This window comes from Acomys minous, assembly GCF_964271855.1.
Source record: "Acomys minous genome assembly, chromosome: 8".
Lineage (NCBI taxonomy): Eukaryota > Metazoa > Chordata > Mammalia > Rodentia > Muridae > Acomys > Acomys minous.
Genome location: NC_140489.1, coordinates 116,279,573 through 116,296,865, shown reverse-complemented (window position 1 = coordinate 116,296,865; position 17,293 = coordinate 116,279,573). Strand labels below are relative to the sequence as shown.

General features: G+C 52.4%; 2 protein-coding genes and 1 long non-coding RNA gene across 4 annotated transcripts in view; 2 read left to right on the top strand and 1 right to left on the bottom strand.

The window, feature by feature from the left end:
* THADA (THADA armadillo repeat containing) overlaps positions 1 to 10,167 on the top strand; it is a 293,429-nt gene extending 283,262 nt beyond the window's left edge. For both annotated transcript variants that reach the window (XM_084791400.1, XM_084791399.1), the window contains 2 exons: positions 7,941 to 8,110; positions 9,094 to 10,167. In XM_084791400.1, the coding sequence (XP_084647526.1) occupies positions 7,941 to 8,110; positions 9,094 to 9,471 (548 nt within the window). In that variant the 3' untranslated portion in view covers positions 9,472 to 10,167. The remainder of the gene's footprint in view (positions 1 to 7,940; positions 8,111 to 9,093) is intronic.
* LOC311602816 lies at positions 9,378 to 13,713 on the bottom strand. Its single transcript, XR_014780858.1, has 3 exons — positions 12,873 to 13,713; positions 11,314 to 11,601; positions 9,378 to 9,515 (listed from the first exon to the last, which is right to left on the bottom strand). It is a non-coding gene; the product is annotated as an uncharacterized lncRNA (long non-coding RNA).
* A 237-nt stretch (positions 13,714 to 13,950) lies between these two features.
* ZFP36L2 (ZFP36 ring finger protein like 2) lies at positions 13,951 to 16,373 on the top strand. The gene is made up of 2 exons (XM_084791407.1): positions 13,951 to 14,263; positions 14,760 to 16,373. Exons 1-2 carry the CDS (start codon positions 14,213 to 14,215, stop codon positions 16,167 to 16,169), a joined length of 1,461 nt encoding a protein of 486 aa, XP_084647533.1. The 5' UTR covers positions 13,951 to 14,212; the 3' UTR covers positions 16,170 to 16,373.
* Positions 16,374 to 17,293: the final 920 nt, after the last annotated feature.

The window sequence follows — 17,293 nt, the reverse complement described above, 5'->3', positions numbered from 1 at the left end:
GCCTCAGTCCCTCAAGTGCTGAGCTTACAGGCAAGGTTGGGGCTGCTTTGACAAGAAAGAGACTAGCTCTGAATCTAGGAGAGTGACCTGGCTCCCAGGAGGCTGGTGAGAATCCAGCACTGATCCTAGAGCAAAGCAGCGAGGAAGAAGCAAAGCAGCGTCAGAGCTGGACAAGTCTGCAGGGGGCTCAGGGCTCCCACTGTGGAAACACAGAGGCCAGGACAGAAGATGGGGTGCCACTGGGTGGAGGGAGCTAACCCAAACAGTAGAGAGAGGGCTTTGGAGAGTCCCAGAGAGCCCCAAAGCACAGCACCTGTGGAGCCATGCAGCCCCCGGTGCCAGGACGGGAGGGCTGTGGAGCAGACCAGGCTGTCCCTCCCAAAGTGAGGACTAGACACACTATGGCTGGCCACCTCCTCCCTCAAGCCTACACACATTCCGAAATAACGTCAGTGTGTTTGACCTCATCATTGACCCGGAGGACACTGACTTCGTAAAAACAAATGTTAATCTGAATTATACCAACATGGATTACTTTTTAAGTAATTTCAAGAAATGACTCTCATTATAACTTCATGAGGCCAATTTAGCTCTTTTTTGTAGAGAGAAGGCAATGAGACCAAGTCTTGCGGTTTCTCCTACAGTTTGAAATAGCAAGCAACTCCTCTGTGTGTAAATTCAGTAAGGGGAAATGTTACCTTTGTCAGAATTTGCAGTCAAGAAAAGTTTTTCCACTCCCAGTTGTAGACTGAATCTGACTTATTTTTGGTGTTCCTTTCCACCAAGTCTCTGTGCCCTGGGTTTATACTACCATGGGCAGCCTCATTGTCACTACCAAAATTATTTGTTTGCTTTGACTGTGGTATGCGATTGTCCTAATCAGAAACAACCTGCTTTTTCCCAAGACAGTAACAGGAGGAAGGGGACTTTTCACTGGGTGCAAGATCTGAAGCCTTCTCTCTCTAAGCCCATCCTTCAAGCAGGGCATGATTAATGCCCACCTGTTACGCCAGGTCTCGGGCAGCTAAGGCCAGAACATCACTTCAAGCACTAAGCCTTGAGACCCCTGAGGTAGATCCCACTCATGGAAGGAAAGAACTGCACACTGTCCTCTTCCCCCCACTCCCCGTCCCTCCCCCCTGCCACACACACACGATTTAAAAATCAATCCATGCATGCACCCTGAACATTTTGGCCTTTCTTCCTGCTCACTTGGCCTCACTGCTGCCTCCTCCATGCCTTGTTCTTGAGAGGCTTTTATGTCCTTCTTCTCTTCTCTCTCCCAGGCCTTCTTCAAGCTCAGCTTCCCATTTCTAACAGCCCAGGGCCATGTCAGCAGGTGTGTACCAGGCCTTTGTGAGGGGGACTGTATCTCCAGGGCAGCTGCTAGGAAATAAGGGTGGCATGGGACAGACGAGGCTGGTGGGGGTAGGGGTGTGGCTTGAACATAAATTGAGTTTCAAGATAGAAAATTCCTTGGTCAGGCAATGTGGCTTAACAGTGCGTCACTTGGCCAGCTTCTGCAAGGCTCTGGCTTCAGTCTCAAATTGGGAGCAGTGATTCCCAGAGACTTTGAATCATAGGTACTAAACATTTTGAACAGTGTTTCTAAATTTTTTTTTAACATTTATTTAGAGTATGTGAGTATGTGTGTGCATGTGTGTCAGTCAAGAGGAAATGGGCTAGGCAGTGACATTGTAGGCTACGGTGGCTTTGCAAATTCTTTTTTTTGTTTGTTTTGTTTTTTGAGACAGGGTTTCACTGTGTAGCCTTGGCTGTCCTAGACTCACTTTATAGACCATGCTGGCCTTGAACTCACAGCAATCCACCTGCCTCTACCTCCCGAGTGCCAGTAAAAATTACTTTTAAAGTAATATTTGTTTTTTCTGGGACAGGGTTTCTCTGTGTAACCTTGGCTGTCTTGGACTAACTTTGTAGACCAGGCTGGCCTCAAACTTAGAGCAATCCATCTGCCTCTGCCTCCCCAGTGCTGGGATTAAAGGTGTGCGCCACCACCGCCTGGCTTTAAAGTAATATTTAATGAAATTCAAGGAACCAAGCATGTAACACACACCTGTAATCCCAACACCACTGAGGTGGAGGCTGGAAAATCATGAGACCGATGTCCTCTTCATCTGTGTCCTAGGTTTCAGGCCAGCCTAGGCTACAGTGAGGCCCTGTAAGAAGAAAAGAGAAAGGGAGGGAAGGGATTTGGTAGTTTGTTCCCATTACAGTTAAAAGCAAAACCATTCACATTGGGCAGGCACGTGTGTGATGCCGGATAAGCACATCTGTGTAGCTCACACTAGAGAGGACCGCAGGAGTTTTTGGGAACCTTGGCCATTTGTTTCCTTTTAAAATAGGTAGAAAATGAAGCAAAATCAAAAGTATAATATTTGAAAAAGTTTTTGTCCCAAGTACTTTTAAATGTCAAATAATGGCAATATGAGATTCCTTCAGACCTGGAAACACATTTCCACCTGTGGGCAGACAGGGTTCTATAGTTGAGGGGAAATGGCTGCTTGTGACCTATTGCCAGAGGCTGCAAAGGCCATGTCCCCGGGGGTGCCTTGCAGACAGGGGGAGGTAAAGGGCTAAACCTCTCCATATCTGCCCCCGATGGAGACCCACCCTGTCATTGCTGGAGAACCTGAAGACAGTTTCTGTCCATTTGCTGCACTAAGAATGACTAGTACATGAGATGTGTGAGGTTGTGGGTGGGGAAAGTCTCCCCCTGGGCTGCTGATACTGATGGTGGCTGGCAGGTACCTTATAGAACGTCAGCAGGATAATTAACTCTCTACCCATCACTTGTCAAGAGCACCTCCTCATTGTGACAACCAGAACCATCTCCAGACAGGCAAATGTCCCTTGAGACGCAGCATCCTTCCAGGGGGAAGGACGGGGTCCAGGAAGAGCTGGTGTGGGGAGGACAGTGCCAGTGTCTAGCCACTACCAGAACTTTGATGAGTCACGGAGAAGGGCACAGGAAGGAAGTACTCAACGTCTCCTTCTTCCTCCTTTCCACTATCCCAGTGTGCGTTTCCCAGTGGATGAACCCAACTGGAAGGGCAGTGGCTAGGAGCCATGGGTAATGGGGCCATAGAGATGAAGATCCAGAGACGTCAAGCAGGGCAAGGGCACAGCACACACTCAAGGGTAGGCAGCAAAGCACTGGCTAGATCCAGAATTGGGCCGCAAAGTGAGGCTACCTGTTACCCAGTGCCTGGGAGATCTTGACCTATGTACTCCTCCAAATTTCAACAGCCCTGAATGTAAAATGGTAGCAATGCTATTGTGACGTCATTCTTGCAATCTAGGAGTTTCTGCAGTAGAGAAGCACAAGCAAAACAAGCAGATGGTCTGATAGGGCTGTAATCTGCCAGTGATGGCTAGTGTCTGAGAGACCCAGGGCACACAGATGTGCTCGCTCTCGCCATATAGATTATCTTTGAAGTCCTAAGGACTGAACCTGGGCCTCCTTCAGGGCAACAGAAGCGCTCTACCATCGAGCTACATCTCTAGCCCCTCTCCTAGGACTACTTTAATGGACAGTTCAGGGAAATCAGAGCCATGGGGTTAAACCATGGATCATCCCCTTTACCATTAGAAGTCACTGGAAGTGGTCTCAAGGCATGTCCGATTAACTTACGAGAAAGAAAAGGGTATACCACATAAAGCAAACTAAAGCCAGAGGGGAAGGGAGGGAAGGGAAAGCAGGCGAGAAGAGGACTGTGGTTGAAGGTCTTGGTGCCCACGGTCAGGCTGACAGGGAGCCTGCTGTTCGCTATCCAAGGCTCACATATTCTAATGTCCACAGGGACAGGGCACAAGAACACCCTGTGAATGGTAGTAAGGGAGCAAGAAGTGGGGTACACAGCCCTCTTCCATGAGGCATAGCCACTGCTCTTCCCCAGACACCAGACTAACGTGTCATTTTCCCTCAAACTAAGCTGTCGCCCTGTGAGGAAGGGCAGAGTTTTTCCTCACTCACACAGCAGGTGATTAGTAAACATTTGTGAGTAGGAAGTGACTTAGATTGGTGGCTGATGGGTTAGGAATAGAGGTACAGAGAGGAAGTTAATGTGCAGGGCCCCCAACACCCTGGCCAGACCCTTAAAGCTGATAGATATTCCCATGGGTGATTCAAGCAAGTTTCTCCAGAGCCTCAGAAAGAACAAACTCAGGTCATCACCCCTCACCACGTGACCTCTGAGGAAGGATGGGAAAGATCCAGTGCACTCTTCTGGCCTCTGCAAGCACCCACATGTATATGCTTGCGTGCGCGCACACACACACACACACACACACACAACATAACATGGGTGCTGGGAATTGGTCTCTGGTTCTCTGAAAGAGCATTACATGTTAACTGCTGAGCTATCTCTCAAGCCCTCTTGTTTTGGGGTGATTTGTTTTGTGGCAGGGTCTCAGTTAGCCCAGTTGGCCTACTCACAGGTAACTAGACAAGGCCAGGTTTAAATCCCCAGTCTTCCTGCCCTCATCTCCAGAGTGCTGGACTTGCAGACATGTACCGCCACACCTGCTTTGTGAGGTACCGGGGATGGGACTGAGGACTTAATGTAATAGACAGCGCTATAGCATTCTTCCCTCCCACCCCGAGTCAGGGTCTCTCTGTGTAGCCCTAGATGTCCTGAACTTGCTCTGTAGACCAGACTGGCCTCAAACTCAGAGGTCCTCCTGCCTCTGCCTCCCGAGTTCTGGGATTACATATGTGCATCACCACGTCTGATTTAAGCAGCGCTATATAATGTGATCTACATCCCAGACTGACTGATTCTGCACTTGGGTCCCACTGCTTCATATGGCTGTCACCTTGTCAGAACCACACTGCTGAGACAGAGGGTAGTTTACTGGTGGTGAGGGCTTCAATCCTCCAGCAGTAACACTAACACACACACACACACACACACACACACACACACACTCACACACTGCATCGCTTTGATCCCCATAGCTTTGTGGTAAATTTTGAAATAAAAAAAAGGAGTTCTAGGATTATATCCTTAGTTTTTGTTTCTGTTTTTTCCAAGATCCTTTGGGTATGCTGGGTTCACAGTAGACTCCCAGCCATACTTGTTGCTTGGCTGCTGGCTTTCTTGTTTCCTTGCTGGATTTGCCAGCCTGCGTGCTAGGTGGAAAGTCCCCTTCACTCTTCTCAGCCTCTCTCTGAGAGGCAACTTGGCCAGCAGAGATCATCTGTGAAATAAGGTTATTCCAGGGCCAAGTAGTCAGCTAGGGAATGTATGTGCTGCCCCTGCCCCTTAGCGGGAGGCCCACTCCATCTGATCCCAGCACCACACACTGTCATCCTGGCATTCCTCTACCCTTCCTGGCACAGAAGGAAGCCATTTGGCTACAGTATAGCATCCTAGCCTTCCTGCTGGCATGTCTGGTCACGCCCATGTGCTCTTTGTTAGATCCAACGAAGTGTCACCTGAGCTCCAGGCCCTAGTTTTACTGGTAAGAAAATTTTCTTTAAGACAGGATATGTAGCTCTGGCTAGCCTGGACACACTATGTAGACCAGTCTGGCTTTGGACTCTGGATCTCTGCCTTCCTTTGCCTCCAAAGTACTGGCATTAAAGGTTTGTGCCTCCATGCCTGGCCTGGTGGAAGAAACTTTTTCCTTTCCTGCAAAGTTTTCAGCCTTTGCCTTAAGGTAAAGAAAAAAGGGGAGAAAGGTCAGAGAGAGGGTAAGTTTTTCTGGAAGGTATCAAGATCAGCTGGTCTAATGTTGATTTCATAATACAGGCTTACATGTGTGCCTTTTATTTTGTATTCTAATTTTATTTTATGTATATTGGTGTCAGATCCTCTGGAACTGGAGTTACAGACAGTTGTGAGCTGCCATGTGAATGCTGGGAATTGAACCTAGGTCCTCCAGAAGAGCAGCCTATGCTCTTAACCACTGAGCCATCTCTCTAGTCTACGTGTACCTTTTTAAATGAATATAAGTGAAAAGGCCTGCATGCCTTGTCCACCTCAACAGACTTCAGAGATGTCTCTCTCATGGTGCCACTGCAGGGAAGGGACAGTCTGCTCCAAGCCCTATTTAGCACTGCACTAGCACCAAGGTACAGACTTGGGCCTGCTGCCAGTGCCTGGCTAAAGTGCGCAGAAAGGCTCTGAAAGTGGAGGGATCAGCCCTACGGCTGCCTAAGGCTGCTCTGTGGTCTCCAAGTAGTGCTGACCATGCTTGATAGTCACTGACCTGCTTATCTCACCATTAAACAACAACATGCTTCTAGAATGTTCCTGCTGATCTCCTAGTCTTGGCTTCATGTGTAACATAAGACTGTTGGCACTTCTGTTTCTACTTAGCCAGTGGGGGTTCTGAGACTACATTACGTTAGCCTGAGCTCCGATAGCCTTGCCTGTGTGGCAGAATTAGTAACACCCAATCCTTCGATGCTGAGGGCTGAGGATGTGGCTCAGTGGCACAGCTAATTGCCACAGGACTTGACTGGCATGCACAAGCCCTGACACCACCAAAAATAAAAATAGAGCATAGCTCCTAACAGGGTAAGAGACCAAACACACCAGGGCTACATGTGCCACAGACCTTCCTTAAGCCTGGCTCAACACCTGGGGCACCTGGCCTTCTATTCCAGATCTCTGCCTCCTGTCCTGTGTGAAGCTGAGTAGCTTCAGCTAGGGACACTCTGGGCTGAGCTGGAACTGTAGCTTTGAGAAAGATAGGAGGGCTCAGTACAAGTGTATCATTAAGCAGCGGTGCTAGTATGGTTCCACAGAGACGTACCCTCTGAGCTGAAAAACTTAAATCTTGAGGTTCAGTCTGCCTGCTGTTGGGGTGGGAAGCCCTGAACCAGTGGTAAAAGTGTCAACACTCCAACCCCGCTGTCATTCCATATTTAGGCCTAAGGCCAGACAGTGAGGTAAGCACAGGTCCCTCAACATACCTACTTCCTCTTTCTGCACTTGCTCTTTCAGCACCTCACCCTCAGAAAGCCAGGAAGTCAAGGGACTAGAGAAGAATTTCACTATCAATACAGGCAACAAATTGTCAGCAAAAATTCTAGGCTAAGGTCATAGCTCACTGGTAGAGAACTCTCCTAGCATACAAAACTTAGGTCCAAAACCCAGTGCACTCACCTGCTTTTGCATGGCTGTGGGGATGCATGGATTTTACATTTGTAAATGCTCTGAGAGCTGGATCTGCCCACTGGATAGAAGGCTTGCCTACAGTGCTTGCCCTCAGTATTGCATAAAACCAGATGGACATGTGGTGCACACCTACAGTCCCAATATTTGGGAGTCGAAGGCAGAAAAGATCACAAGTTCAAGGTGCTCCTTGTCTAGAAACCAAGTATGATGGCACATGTCTGCAATCCCAGTACCAAAGAGGTAGAAGCAGGAGAATCAGAAATCAGTGTCTCCTTGACAGCAGACCCAGTTTGAGGCCAGCCTGGGCTACATGAGACCCCATATTTGGGGTGCAGGGTGGGGTGTTGAAAGGGAAAAAGAGTGTGTTTTTACACAAATTTGAATGGCAGATCACAGGTAACATTTTATTGGCACGCAGCCACCATTCTCTTGTCCTTCTAATGCATGGATCATGTGAAACAGGTGAGGTAAAGCGAGGTACCAGTCTGCTCTAAGATGACGCAACGCCCTCTCCTTCCATTTGTGCTAGAGGGGGTAAGGGGAAGCGGCTAGTCCTCCAGGTGGCGCTGCTCTGGAATGGGACAGGGTGCTGGGTTTAGCCGTAGAACTCAGTCTAGCAGTACAGAGAGAAGGACCCAGGATGGGATGAGCGCCCTCCACTGAGCTGGTCTACCACCCCTACTGTGGTGACAGGGATTTTATCTAAAGCTCTCGATGCTCCCAGAGTCCTTCAGGCTTCTTGGGGCTGGCCCTGAGCTACATTCATTGACCGCCTCCCTCCTCTCTCTACAGAATTTGCCTTCTGCCAGGTGGATGCCTCCATTGCTCTGGCCCTGGCCTCAGCTGTTCTGTGTGACTTGCTCCAGCAGTGGGACCAGCTAGTGCCAGGACTGCCCATTCTTCTGGGATGGCTGCTGGGAGAGGGTGATGCCCTCGAGGGCCTTGAGCAGAGCCCACATCAGGTAATCCCAATTACGCAGGGAGCTGGGAGGCAGTCAGTGTCTAGCCCGCGAGATGTAGACTGCCAGGCCTGAGGAGCTGTGTGTCTCTGGCTGCTCTAATGCACAGTAGAGACTGGTTAGGAGAAAGCCTCCTGGGTGAGGCACATGGGGCTTTGGAGGTCTCAATGACAAGCTTTCAGACAGTAAAGAAGGGCACTTTGAAAATGCACCTTGAATATTGAGAATAAAACTATGAGGAGACTGGGGAGGAAAAAAAAACTATGAAGAATGCTTATCAGTTGATCTTAGCATGGGTCCTCACAGCTCTGGGTCTAAGCTTTTTCCAAGAATTGGGGTCCTTCTAGGGAATATGGTGCCAGAACCCTCTTCCTGAGTGACAGGGAGCAGTCACACACAGCTGGAAACTGAAGGCAGCATAAGCAGTACAGGCACCGGGAGGGCAGAGACCTGTGCCCACCATGTGGCTCGAGCTCTCTTGTTGTCTAGAGCAGACCAAGAGTCAGCTTACACTGTTTATAGGAAATGTGGAGATGTAATGAAATGGTTTTGATAAATGACCCTGAGCACCCAAGGCATTCTAGAAATGTGGCCTCTAAAAGCGTGTGTCTCATGTGTGCTCAGTAACTCTTTGCCTTGCCACCGAGATTTCCCTTGTGCTTGCCTCCGGTTTCTCAGTACACCTTAAAATCTAAGACCCACTTCCTCACCATTAGTTCCCCAAAATCTCTTGGCTTTGAGCTGCTTCATGTCTTTATCAGAGGTCATGTTGCACTAGGAGAAGAGCATGCCTCTGGCAGGGAAGTCCAGAGTGGAGGCAGAGGTGACCTTCAGAGCTACAAGTGGTGTGGCCTGGGTGTTGACAGACCCAGGTAGGCCCTCGGTCAGCTTCACAGGAGGCACAGCTAGTAGGGCCCTGTGGGGTGTGCCTGAGGGTTGGCAGCCTTCCCTGGAAGATTTACTTTGGGTGTTCACGTTCGATGCAGGGGGAAGAGGACTACATATTTGAAAAATCAGAAGTCAACTTCTGGGCTGAGAGCCTGACCTTCGTGAGATACCTGTGTAGGCAACTCTTGCATCTCTGTCAGTCTGCCCGGCAGTCCCTGCACTCCCAGCAGCTCCGTTCCCTGCAGAGGACAGCATCAGAACAGCACCACCTCATCTCTCAGCTCTTCAGAGAACTTCCGCTCTCAGCTGAGTTTCTGAAGACAGTGGAGTACACAAGGCTGCGCATTCAGGAGGAGAGAACGTTGGCCGTCCTGAAGCTGCTGGACGTCCTGGATGGGAAGGAGGTGCTCAGAGCCGAAGACAGTCCCAGGGAATGGAGACGGTTAACGGCCCCAAGAACAGAAACAGCGTGTTGAAGTAAGAAGGCTGGGGCAGGGAGTGGACTGTCTCCAGCCCAGGTCTGCAAGAAACACATTGGACATAAATTCAAACTCTTTCCTTCTGGGTGTCTCGGCTCCTGCCCTTTCCTGCGGAGGCTTTGTCTCAGTACACTCATCAAGCCACAGCAGTGGCTGTAGGAAATGAGGCTTCTCTGCTAAGTATTTACTGTCCCCAGGTGCAGGCCCCCTGCAGGCCTGATTTAGCCTTTCCATCCTGAAGGACTTGCAGCCAGAGTGTAGTTCCTGGGCACTGGCTATATTGAATTGGGTTTTAGCACACACAAGTCCTCCTGGATTAGTTAGTAAACACCTATTTGGTCATATTTCTAAACTTTATTCCATTTTATCAAAGGAGAAATATGTTCCAAGGGTTAGATTCTGGGAGAATTAAGAATCCAGCCCATGCAAATATTTGTGTTTTATTATCTACGTGTGCAAGTCCTTCAGTGGCCCATGTTAAGGGTCCTCCTGCCTCCCCCAGACATGCCTGCCAAGGCTAGGAACCTGGTTGTCGCCCGTGTGTTACTTCAGGCTCTTGAAGGAGCCTAGGGAAAAGAGAAGCCTGGCCAAGCTGGATTCATTGATGTCTACACTGTTTACTGTCCTGCGACTGGTGGAAACAACAGAACGATTATTTCAGATGCCAATAAACACATTTATCCACTTAAATAATCCCATCTAGAAACATTAAGGGTTCTTGTCACGTCAAGCCCAGCTCGGCTGGCTGCCTCTGACACCCAGCAGGTGGCACTCTTGCACACGTTATGCTGCTGATCTAGTTCCTCAGCTTACTAGCTTAGAATGTACTTTAAACTGCTTTCCGCACCTGTGCATGATGGGCGGGCACGCCACAGCATACAAGCCTGTGGAAGTCAGAGGACAACTCTAGAGAGCCAGTCCTCTCCTTCTACCTCACATGGGTCCCAGGGAGCCAGCACCTCTACGACTGAGCCGTGCCACCACGGGCCAGCTCACCACTGTTAATGTATACTTTCAGTCTCACGCAAGCTCACAGCTTGGATGTGTTGTAGCCTGGTCCACATCCACAGTTATCTACAAAGGCCATGCCAGCCATGGTTAGACACTTGGAGGCCTACAAATACGTTCAGATACTTCTCGGCTAAGTAGTCACTTAGAATTACGGAGAAAGGGGACTGAATGTGTACATCAGAGAAGAGTTTCATATGCCATTTCCTTCTGCAGAAAAGCTGAGGTTTCACATGTAGTTAGTCTCTGAGAAGAAACCATCCAGCACTGTAGAAGCACAGCTATGCTGGAAGTGTGCTCAGTGGCATACAGGAAGAAGGCAGGCAGGAGCAGCATCCATGAAGAGCAACAGAATACCCCTCAGGTGGCTTTGCAGACAGCACCAGCTGTGATGTGTGCGACCCTGTAGTAATTACCTAGTTAGGCATCAGTGTAGCCCACCCTTTATGAAAAATTGAAAACCTAACATTTGTTAACCTTGATTAACCTTAACTGAAAACCTTTGGGGTTTTGCTTTTATTTTTCTGAATCGAGCTTGCTATTTACACCAGCCGGGCCTCAAACTTGTGCTAATCCTCCTGCTTCTGCCTCCTGAGTGCTGAGATCACAGGCATACCCACCATGCCCAGCAGTGCACTACTGTTTTATTTTAAGATCTAGCTGGTGAGAGGGGCTGCTGTTGAATGCCGTCATTTATCCTGCTCAGGGGCCGACAAAGGCCAGCACACAGAAGAGGCCACCCTCCCCTCTCCCCTCCCGTCTAAGTGAAATACAAGTAGTTACATAACAACAAAACTATCTCTAGCAGACATGCTGTACCAAAGCATGTACCAGAACATGTCTGTGTTATCGCCGAGTCCATCCTGCCGTCTCCCCGGTGGGTGTTCTCGATGCTGTTGGCTAGGCATTGCCCCAGCTTTGGATCTTGGCTGGCTATGGCCAGTCTGGGCGGGCAGGAAGGATGGATGTTTCCACAGGCTTGTATCCGAAAGCCTACCAGCAGCAGCGTGGGGAACGGCTGCTGCATGCTTTCCTGAGGCATCCTGAGAGGAACCTGGAAACATTTAGTCACAGAGACTCATGCATCGGGTCCTTTCATCCGCAGCTGCCCAGAAGTTTCTAGGAGGCCAAAGCAACATGGGTGGGAAGAGTGAAAAAGGCACCTTTCCTGAAGTCACTACACTTTAGGGTCCTAAGATTTGGGTGACCCTCAGTCCCTCTGCTCGGGCCACAGCCAAAAGCCAGATTGCTTTAATATTTAAGATGGTGAGGGCTTTTTAATCTTTTAAATACCTTGGCTATCGTGTTTGTACTTTGACAGAAGTGATGGAGTGATGAAAGTAAGAATTTTTGTGTTAAAAGTAAGAAAACCAAGTACTGGCTAGAGAGATGGCTCAGAGGTTAAGAGCACTCACTGCTCTTCCCGAGGTCCTGAGAGCAACTCCCAGCCACCACATGGTGGCTCACAACCATCTACACTGTGATCTAATGGCCTCTTTTGTCATGCAGGCAGAGCACTAAATAAGTATGAAAAGAAGGGGGGGGGATGACACATGGTGGCACACACCTTTAATCCCAGCACTGGGGAGGCAGACAAAGTGAGTCTAGGACAGCCAATGACTACATGAGAAACACTGTCTCGAAAAACCAAAAAGAGAAAAAAGAAAAAAACAAAAACAAAGAAAACCCAAGTACCAAACAGACTATGTGATTTGCCCCCAGACTACATGACTTCCCAGGAGCAGAGCCTCAACTACAATTCCTATTTCTTTTTCCTTAATTGAGGTAGGGTCTTACACTAAGCAGAGCTAGGCTGGCCTGCAACTCACTACATACAGCTTGCCTGCCTTAGCCTTCCAAGTGCTGGGATTGTAGGTGTGAGCCAGCACACCAAGTCAGCTCTACATTCGTGACGCTCAAGTCCGGCTCTGCCCTGAGCTCTATCTACATGGACAGCACGCACTGCAGTGCGGGCAAATGCACGCGGGACTTAGGAGCCTGTTGAGTGACAGGCCTACCTCCCCTTCCAGGGTTACTGATACAGGCCCGAGCGCACACCGGACTGAGTGCAAGCAGACAGGAAGAGCAACGTGGAAAGGGTGTAGGTCAAGCGTCCTTCCCTGGCAGCTGCTGGGCCTTCCACTCAGTGCAGCCTGGGCTGCCAGCTGGGTGAAATCACGGGCCCAACTCCAGCCTTTGGCAGCCAGTATGGACTCAGAGTAGGGAGAAAGGGATTTGGACCTGACCAGGGCAGCCAAATAAAGCTGTTTTAGCCTCACTGGGCGCTAGATGGGGGTGTGTAACCCCTCTCAGAAATGGCCAGGCGTCTTTGGGGGAATCCCGAAAGCTAGAAGGGGTTGCACCAAAGCCAACAGAATGGACGCACACACCTGGGTGGCGGTTCAGCAACCACCGCCTCCGGCAGCCAGTAGAGCTTAAATTTGATGCGGCGCCTCCCACAGCCGAAGAGGGAAGATGCAGGACTCAACAGGCCAAGGCTGTGCAGGCGGGAAGCCTTGGCCAGCAGCTGCACCCCCACCCGAGCCGGTGGGAAGGCAGAGCCAACCAGCAAACATAAAAGTGTAGGAAGTGACCTCCTCCATGTCCACACTGCTTCCCCGACTTCCCTCTAGTCGTGTCCGTCCGTCCCCGTCCCCTCTCCCCCGCCCCCCAGTCGGCTCTCCCGCCCTGGACGCCCCGAGCCACTCCGCGCCTTTGGCCCAGGCTCAAGGTCTTGTGATATGATTAGCAAAGCCAGCGCCTTGTCCTCAGACACTCAGTCCTGCCCAACAGGCCCCTGCGCACAAGTCCTGTTTACAGAGCCTGGGCGGGGAGAGGGGCGGGGAAAAGGGCCACTGTTCCGCCAGGCTGGTCGCTCCCGCCCCCACTCCTACTGAGTCTCCACGTGCAGCCGGGCCTGAGCTGCCACCTACCGGGTAGGGCGCGAGCCCGGGGGGGCCCCCCCAGTTCCAAGCACCCTTTGCCAACCAGCCTGGCAAGACGCGCTATTGCAGTATGGTTGGATTTTGCAACTCCCGCGCGCCAAGCAAAAACAAGGGTGGGAGATAAAGGCTGTGCCAGTTAGCCTAGCAGGACCGGGCGGGGAAAGGCACGTCCAGGGTGGCCCCGGCCGGGTCACAGAACGTGGAAGTGCTTTCCAACGTTTTAACCAGAGGAGGAGGAGAGCGGGACCTTCCCGCCGCCGCAGCCGCCACCCAGCAGCACCCAAAGGGGCCGCACTCCTCACGCCGCCCAGACGCCCGGGCTGCCCGCCCCGCCCCGCCCCCTCCCCGAGGGGAAAAAAATTGGCGGCGACCAATGAGAGACCGAGAAAGCGCCTGACGTCCGCGAACCGGCGGGCGGTGTTGCCTGGAGACCCCGGCGGGTCAGCGCTCTGTCCCCTCCCCCGGTGCGCTTTGCCCCGCCGCCGCGCGGCTCCCGGGCTGTATATAGGGTGCGCGCTCGCGGGTCTCCGAGTTCCACCAGTCCGCGAGCTGCCGTCGGCTCGCGCGGGGGGCGGGCCGGGGCGCCGAGCTGCGCTCTCGCTTCTCCCACTGCCCCCCAACTCTGCGCCGCTGCCTCCTCCCTCCTCCTCGGCCCCACCAGCAAACTTTCCGTCCCTCCCCGCCCCTCGCCCGTTATTCGTCTTGGCTCGGGCCGGGCCGCGCCGCACCGAGGGCTCCTCCCAACCTCCCCGCTTGCAGTTCAGACTATTACAGGACCCAGAAAAATGTCGACCACACTGCTGTCTGCCTTCTACGATATCGACTTCTTGTGCAAGGTAAGCGGGCAGCGGGGAAAGACGGCGGACGGCCTGGAGTCCTTGGAGCTCCGAGACTTGGCCACCCGGCCGGGCTGGGGCGGGAGGGACCCTTCCAAGTTGACTTTGCGGGTGGAGGGAAGTCCTGGAGTTAGCAGTGCTGTGTGTGCTTGCGCCTGTGGGCGTGGAGAGCTGGGAGGGAGGGAGTAGCGGCTAGAGCTTGGGCTCTCCTCCCGAGCCGACCGCGGCCACGCTGCCGGGGCTTCCCGGACAGTGTTTGCGCCGCCCACCCCGTGGCCACGGGCCCAGGATCACATGGCTAGACCCGGTGCGGCCCCGGTGGGCGTCCTCCACTCTCTCTGGCCTGAGTTTTGCTAGGGTAACGGTGAAGGCTAAATTGAAATCCGCCGGGAAAAAAGAAAGTGGGCAGTTGAGACTAGGCGTTCACTCTGTAAGTTGCCCCAACTCTTCTTCCCCTCCGATCTTCATCCCGTCCCCGCACCCTTCCCTTTGGCAGACGGAGAAATCCCTGGCCAACCTCAATCTGAACAACATGCTGGACAAGAAGGCTGTGGGGACGCCCGTGGCTGCTGCTGCCCCTAGCTCGAGCTTCACACCGGGCTTCCTGCGACGCCATTCGGCCAGCAACCTACACGCGCTCGCCCACTCCGCGCCCAGTTCGGGCAGCTGCTCTCCCAAGTTCCCAGGCGCCCCTAACGGCGGCAGCTGCGGCTCCTCAGGCGCGGGCGGCCCTTCCTCCTACGGCCAGCTCAAGGAGCCTTCAGGGGGCAGTGGCACCACGGCGCTGGTCAACAAGGAGAGCAAATTCCGGGACCGCTCGTTCAGCGAGAACGGAGAGCGCAGCCAGCACCTCCTGCACCTGCAGCAGCAGAAAGGGGGCAGCGGCTCCCAGATCAACTCCACGCGCTACAAGACCGAGCTGTGCCGACCCTTCGAGGAGAGCGGCACGTGCAAGTATGGCGAGAAGTGCCAGTTCGCGCATGGTTTCCATGAGTTGCGCAGCCTCACCCGGCACCCCAAGTACAAGACGGAGCTGTGCCGCACCTTCCACACCATCGGCTTCTGCCCGTACGGCCCTCGCTGCCACTTCATCCACAACGCGGACGAGCGGCGGCCCGCGCCATCTGGGGGCGCCTCCGGGGACCTGCGAGCTTTTGGCGCGCGGGACGCGCTGCACCTGGGCTTTGCCCGGGAGCCGCGGCCCAAGCTGCACCACAGCCTCAGCTTCTCCGGCTTCCCGTCGGGCCACCACCAGCCGCCAGGGGGTCTGGAGTCGCCGCTCCTGCTCGACAGCCCCACGTCTCGCACGCCGCCGCCGCCCTCCTGTTCGTCGGCCTCGTCTTGTTCCTCCTCCGCTTCTTCTTGCTCCTCCACCTCGGCGGCCTCCACGCCCTCTGGCGCCCCGACCTGCTGCGCCTCTGCGGCGGCTGCAGCAGCAGCCGCTCTGCTCTACGGCCCCGGGGGCGCGGAGGACCTGCTGACCCCCGGAGCCCCCTGCGCCTCTTGCTCGGGCAACTCGTGCGCCAACAACGCCTTCGCCTTCGGCCCGGAGCTGAGCAGCCTCATCACGCCGCTTGCCATCCAGACCCACAGCTTCGCCGCCGCGGCCGCCGCCGCCTACTACCGCAGCCAGCAGCAGGGCCTGGCGGGCCCCGCGCCGCCCACTGCACAGCCCCCGGCGGGCCCCGCGCCGCCTTCGCCGCCCTTTGGCTTCCAGCTGCCGCGCCGTCTGTCCGAGTCACCCGTGTTCGATTCGCCCCCCAGTCCCCCGGACTCGCTGTCTGACCGGGACAGCTACCTGAGCGGCTCGCTGAGCTCCGGCAGCCTCAGCGGCTCCGAGTCCCCCAGCCTGGACCCGGGCCGCCGCCTGCCCATCTTCAGCCGCCTCTCCATCTCCGACGATTGAGGCAAGGAGGGCCCCCGGCGAGGGTTTGGGAGGGGCGCTGCAGGGGGCACCGGGCGGGGGTGACACTGCCGCTGGCCCCACGGAGCACTTGGACTCGACTCTGCTGGGAGGGGGCCCCGCCCCTTCCCTTTCGGTTTTCTCTTCTTTTTTTTAATTCTTTTTACAAAGTTTCGTTCTTGTTGAAATAAAAGCCAACGAACTTTTTGCATGAATGAACAAAATATTCACAACAGGGCGATTGTGATGCAGATAGAACAAAAGATGCCGAACACTTGTTTAGGTCTCCGATGAGTTGGAAACTCTAGTTTAAAAAGAAAAAAATCAGCCCAGCACCAGCAGCTACCAACCACCATTCCATCTCTTTTCACTTGAAAGCCTTAGCCACAGTCCAGATGTGAGAACTCTGACCTTGGAAAGGGTTCCTAATATTTGTCTCAGACCAGAGTGAGCCATCCGGCTGGCTAAATATAAGCTTCTAGGATTCAAAATAATGCCAAGAACATGCCTTGACAGAGTAGCCCTCAGTCCCGTTTGTCTCGGTTGTTTTCCTTGTTTTTGTTTAACAAAGTTGTGAGTGTCTGGGGTGGGGGAACCCTTGCATTCCAAAGTTTGATCCTGGTCCCATTGCCACCACTTAGGAGGTGTTTAGCTTAGAACCATTTCCTCTGCTCTCTGGAAGCCTTGGGCAGAGCTCAGTTCATAATTGTTGGGAAATAAGTGCTTCGTTTTAGCTGTTTTGAGTTGATTCGCACCACTGCACCACAACTCAATATGAAAAAAACTATTTAACTTATTTATTATCTTGTGAAAAGTATACATTGAGGATGTTGTTCATACTGTATTTATCGAGTATGATGAAAAGCAATAGATATATATTCTTTTATTATGTTAAATTATAATTGCCATTATTAATCGGCAAAATGTGGAGTGTATGTTCTTTTCACAGTAATATATGCCTTTTGTAACTTCACTTGGTTATTTTATTGTAAATGAGTAAGAAAAATCTTAATTTAAGAGATTGTATGTAATATTTATTTCATTAATTTCTTTCCTTGTTTACGTAAATTTCAAAAAGATTGCATGGTTTCTTTACAGAAATCTATCTCGATGCTGTGGAAGTAGTT

What these genes read in the sequence shown, in the direction of transcription:
- ZFP36L2 (XM_084791407.1), top strand. Translation starts at nt 14,213, where the DNA reads ATGTCGACCACACTGCTGTCTGCCTTCTACGATATCGACTTCTTGTGC. An exon ending in ATATCGACTTCTTGTGCAAG is followed by an intron (nt 14,264 to 14,759) that starts GTAAGCGGGCAG and finishes TCCCTTTGGCAG; the next exon opens with ACGGAGAAATCCCTGGCCAA.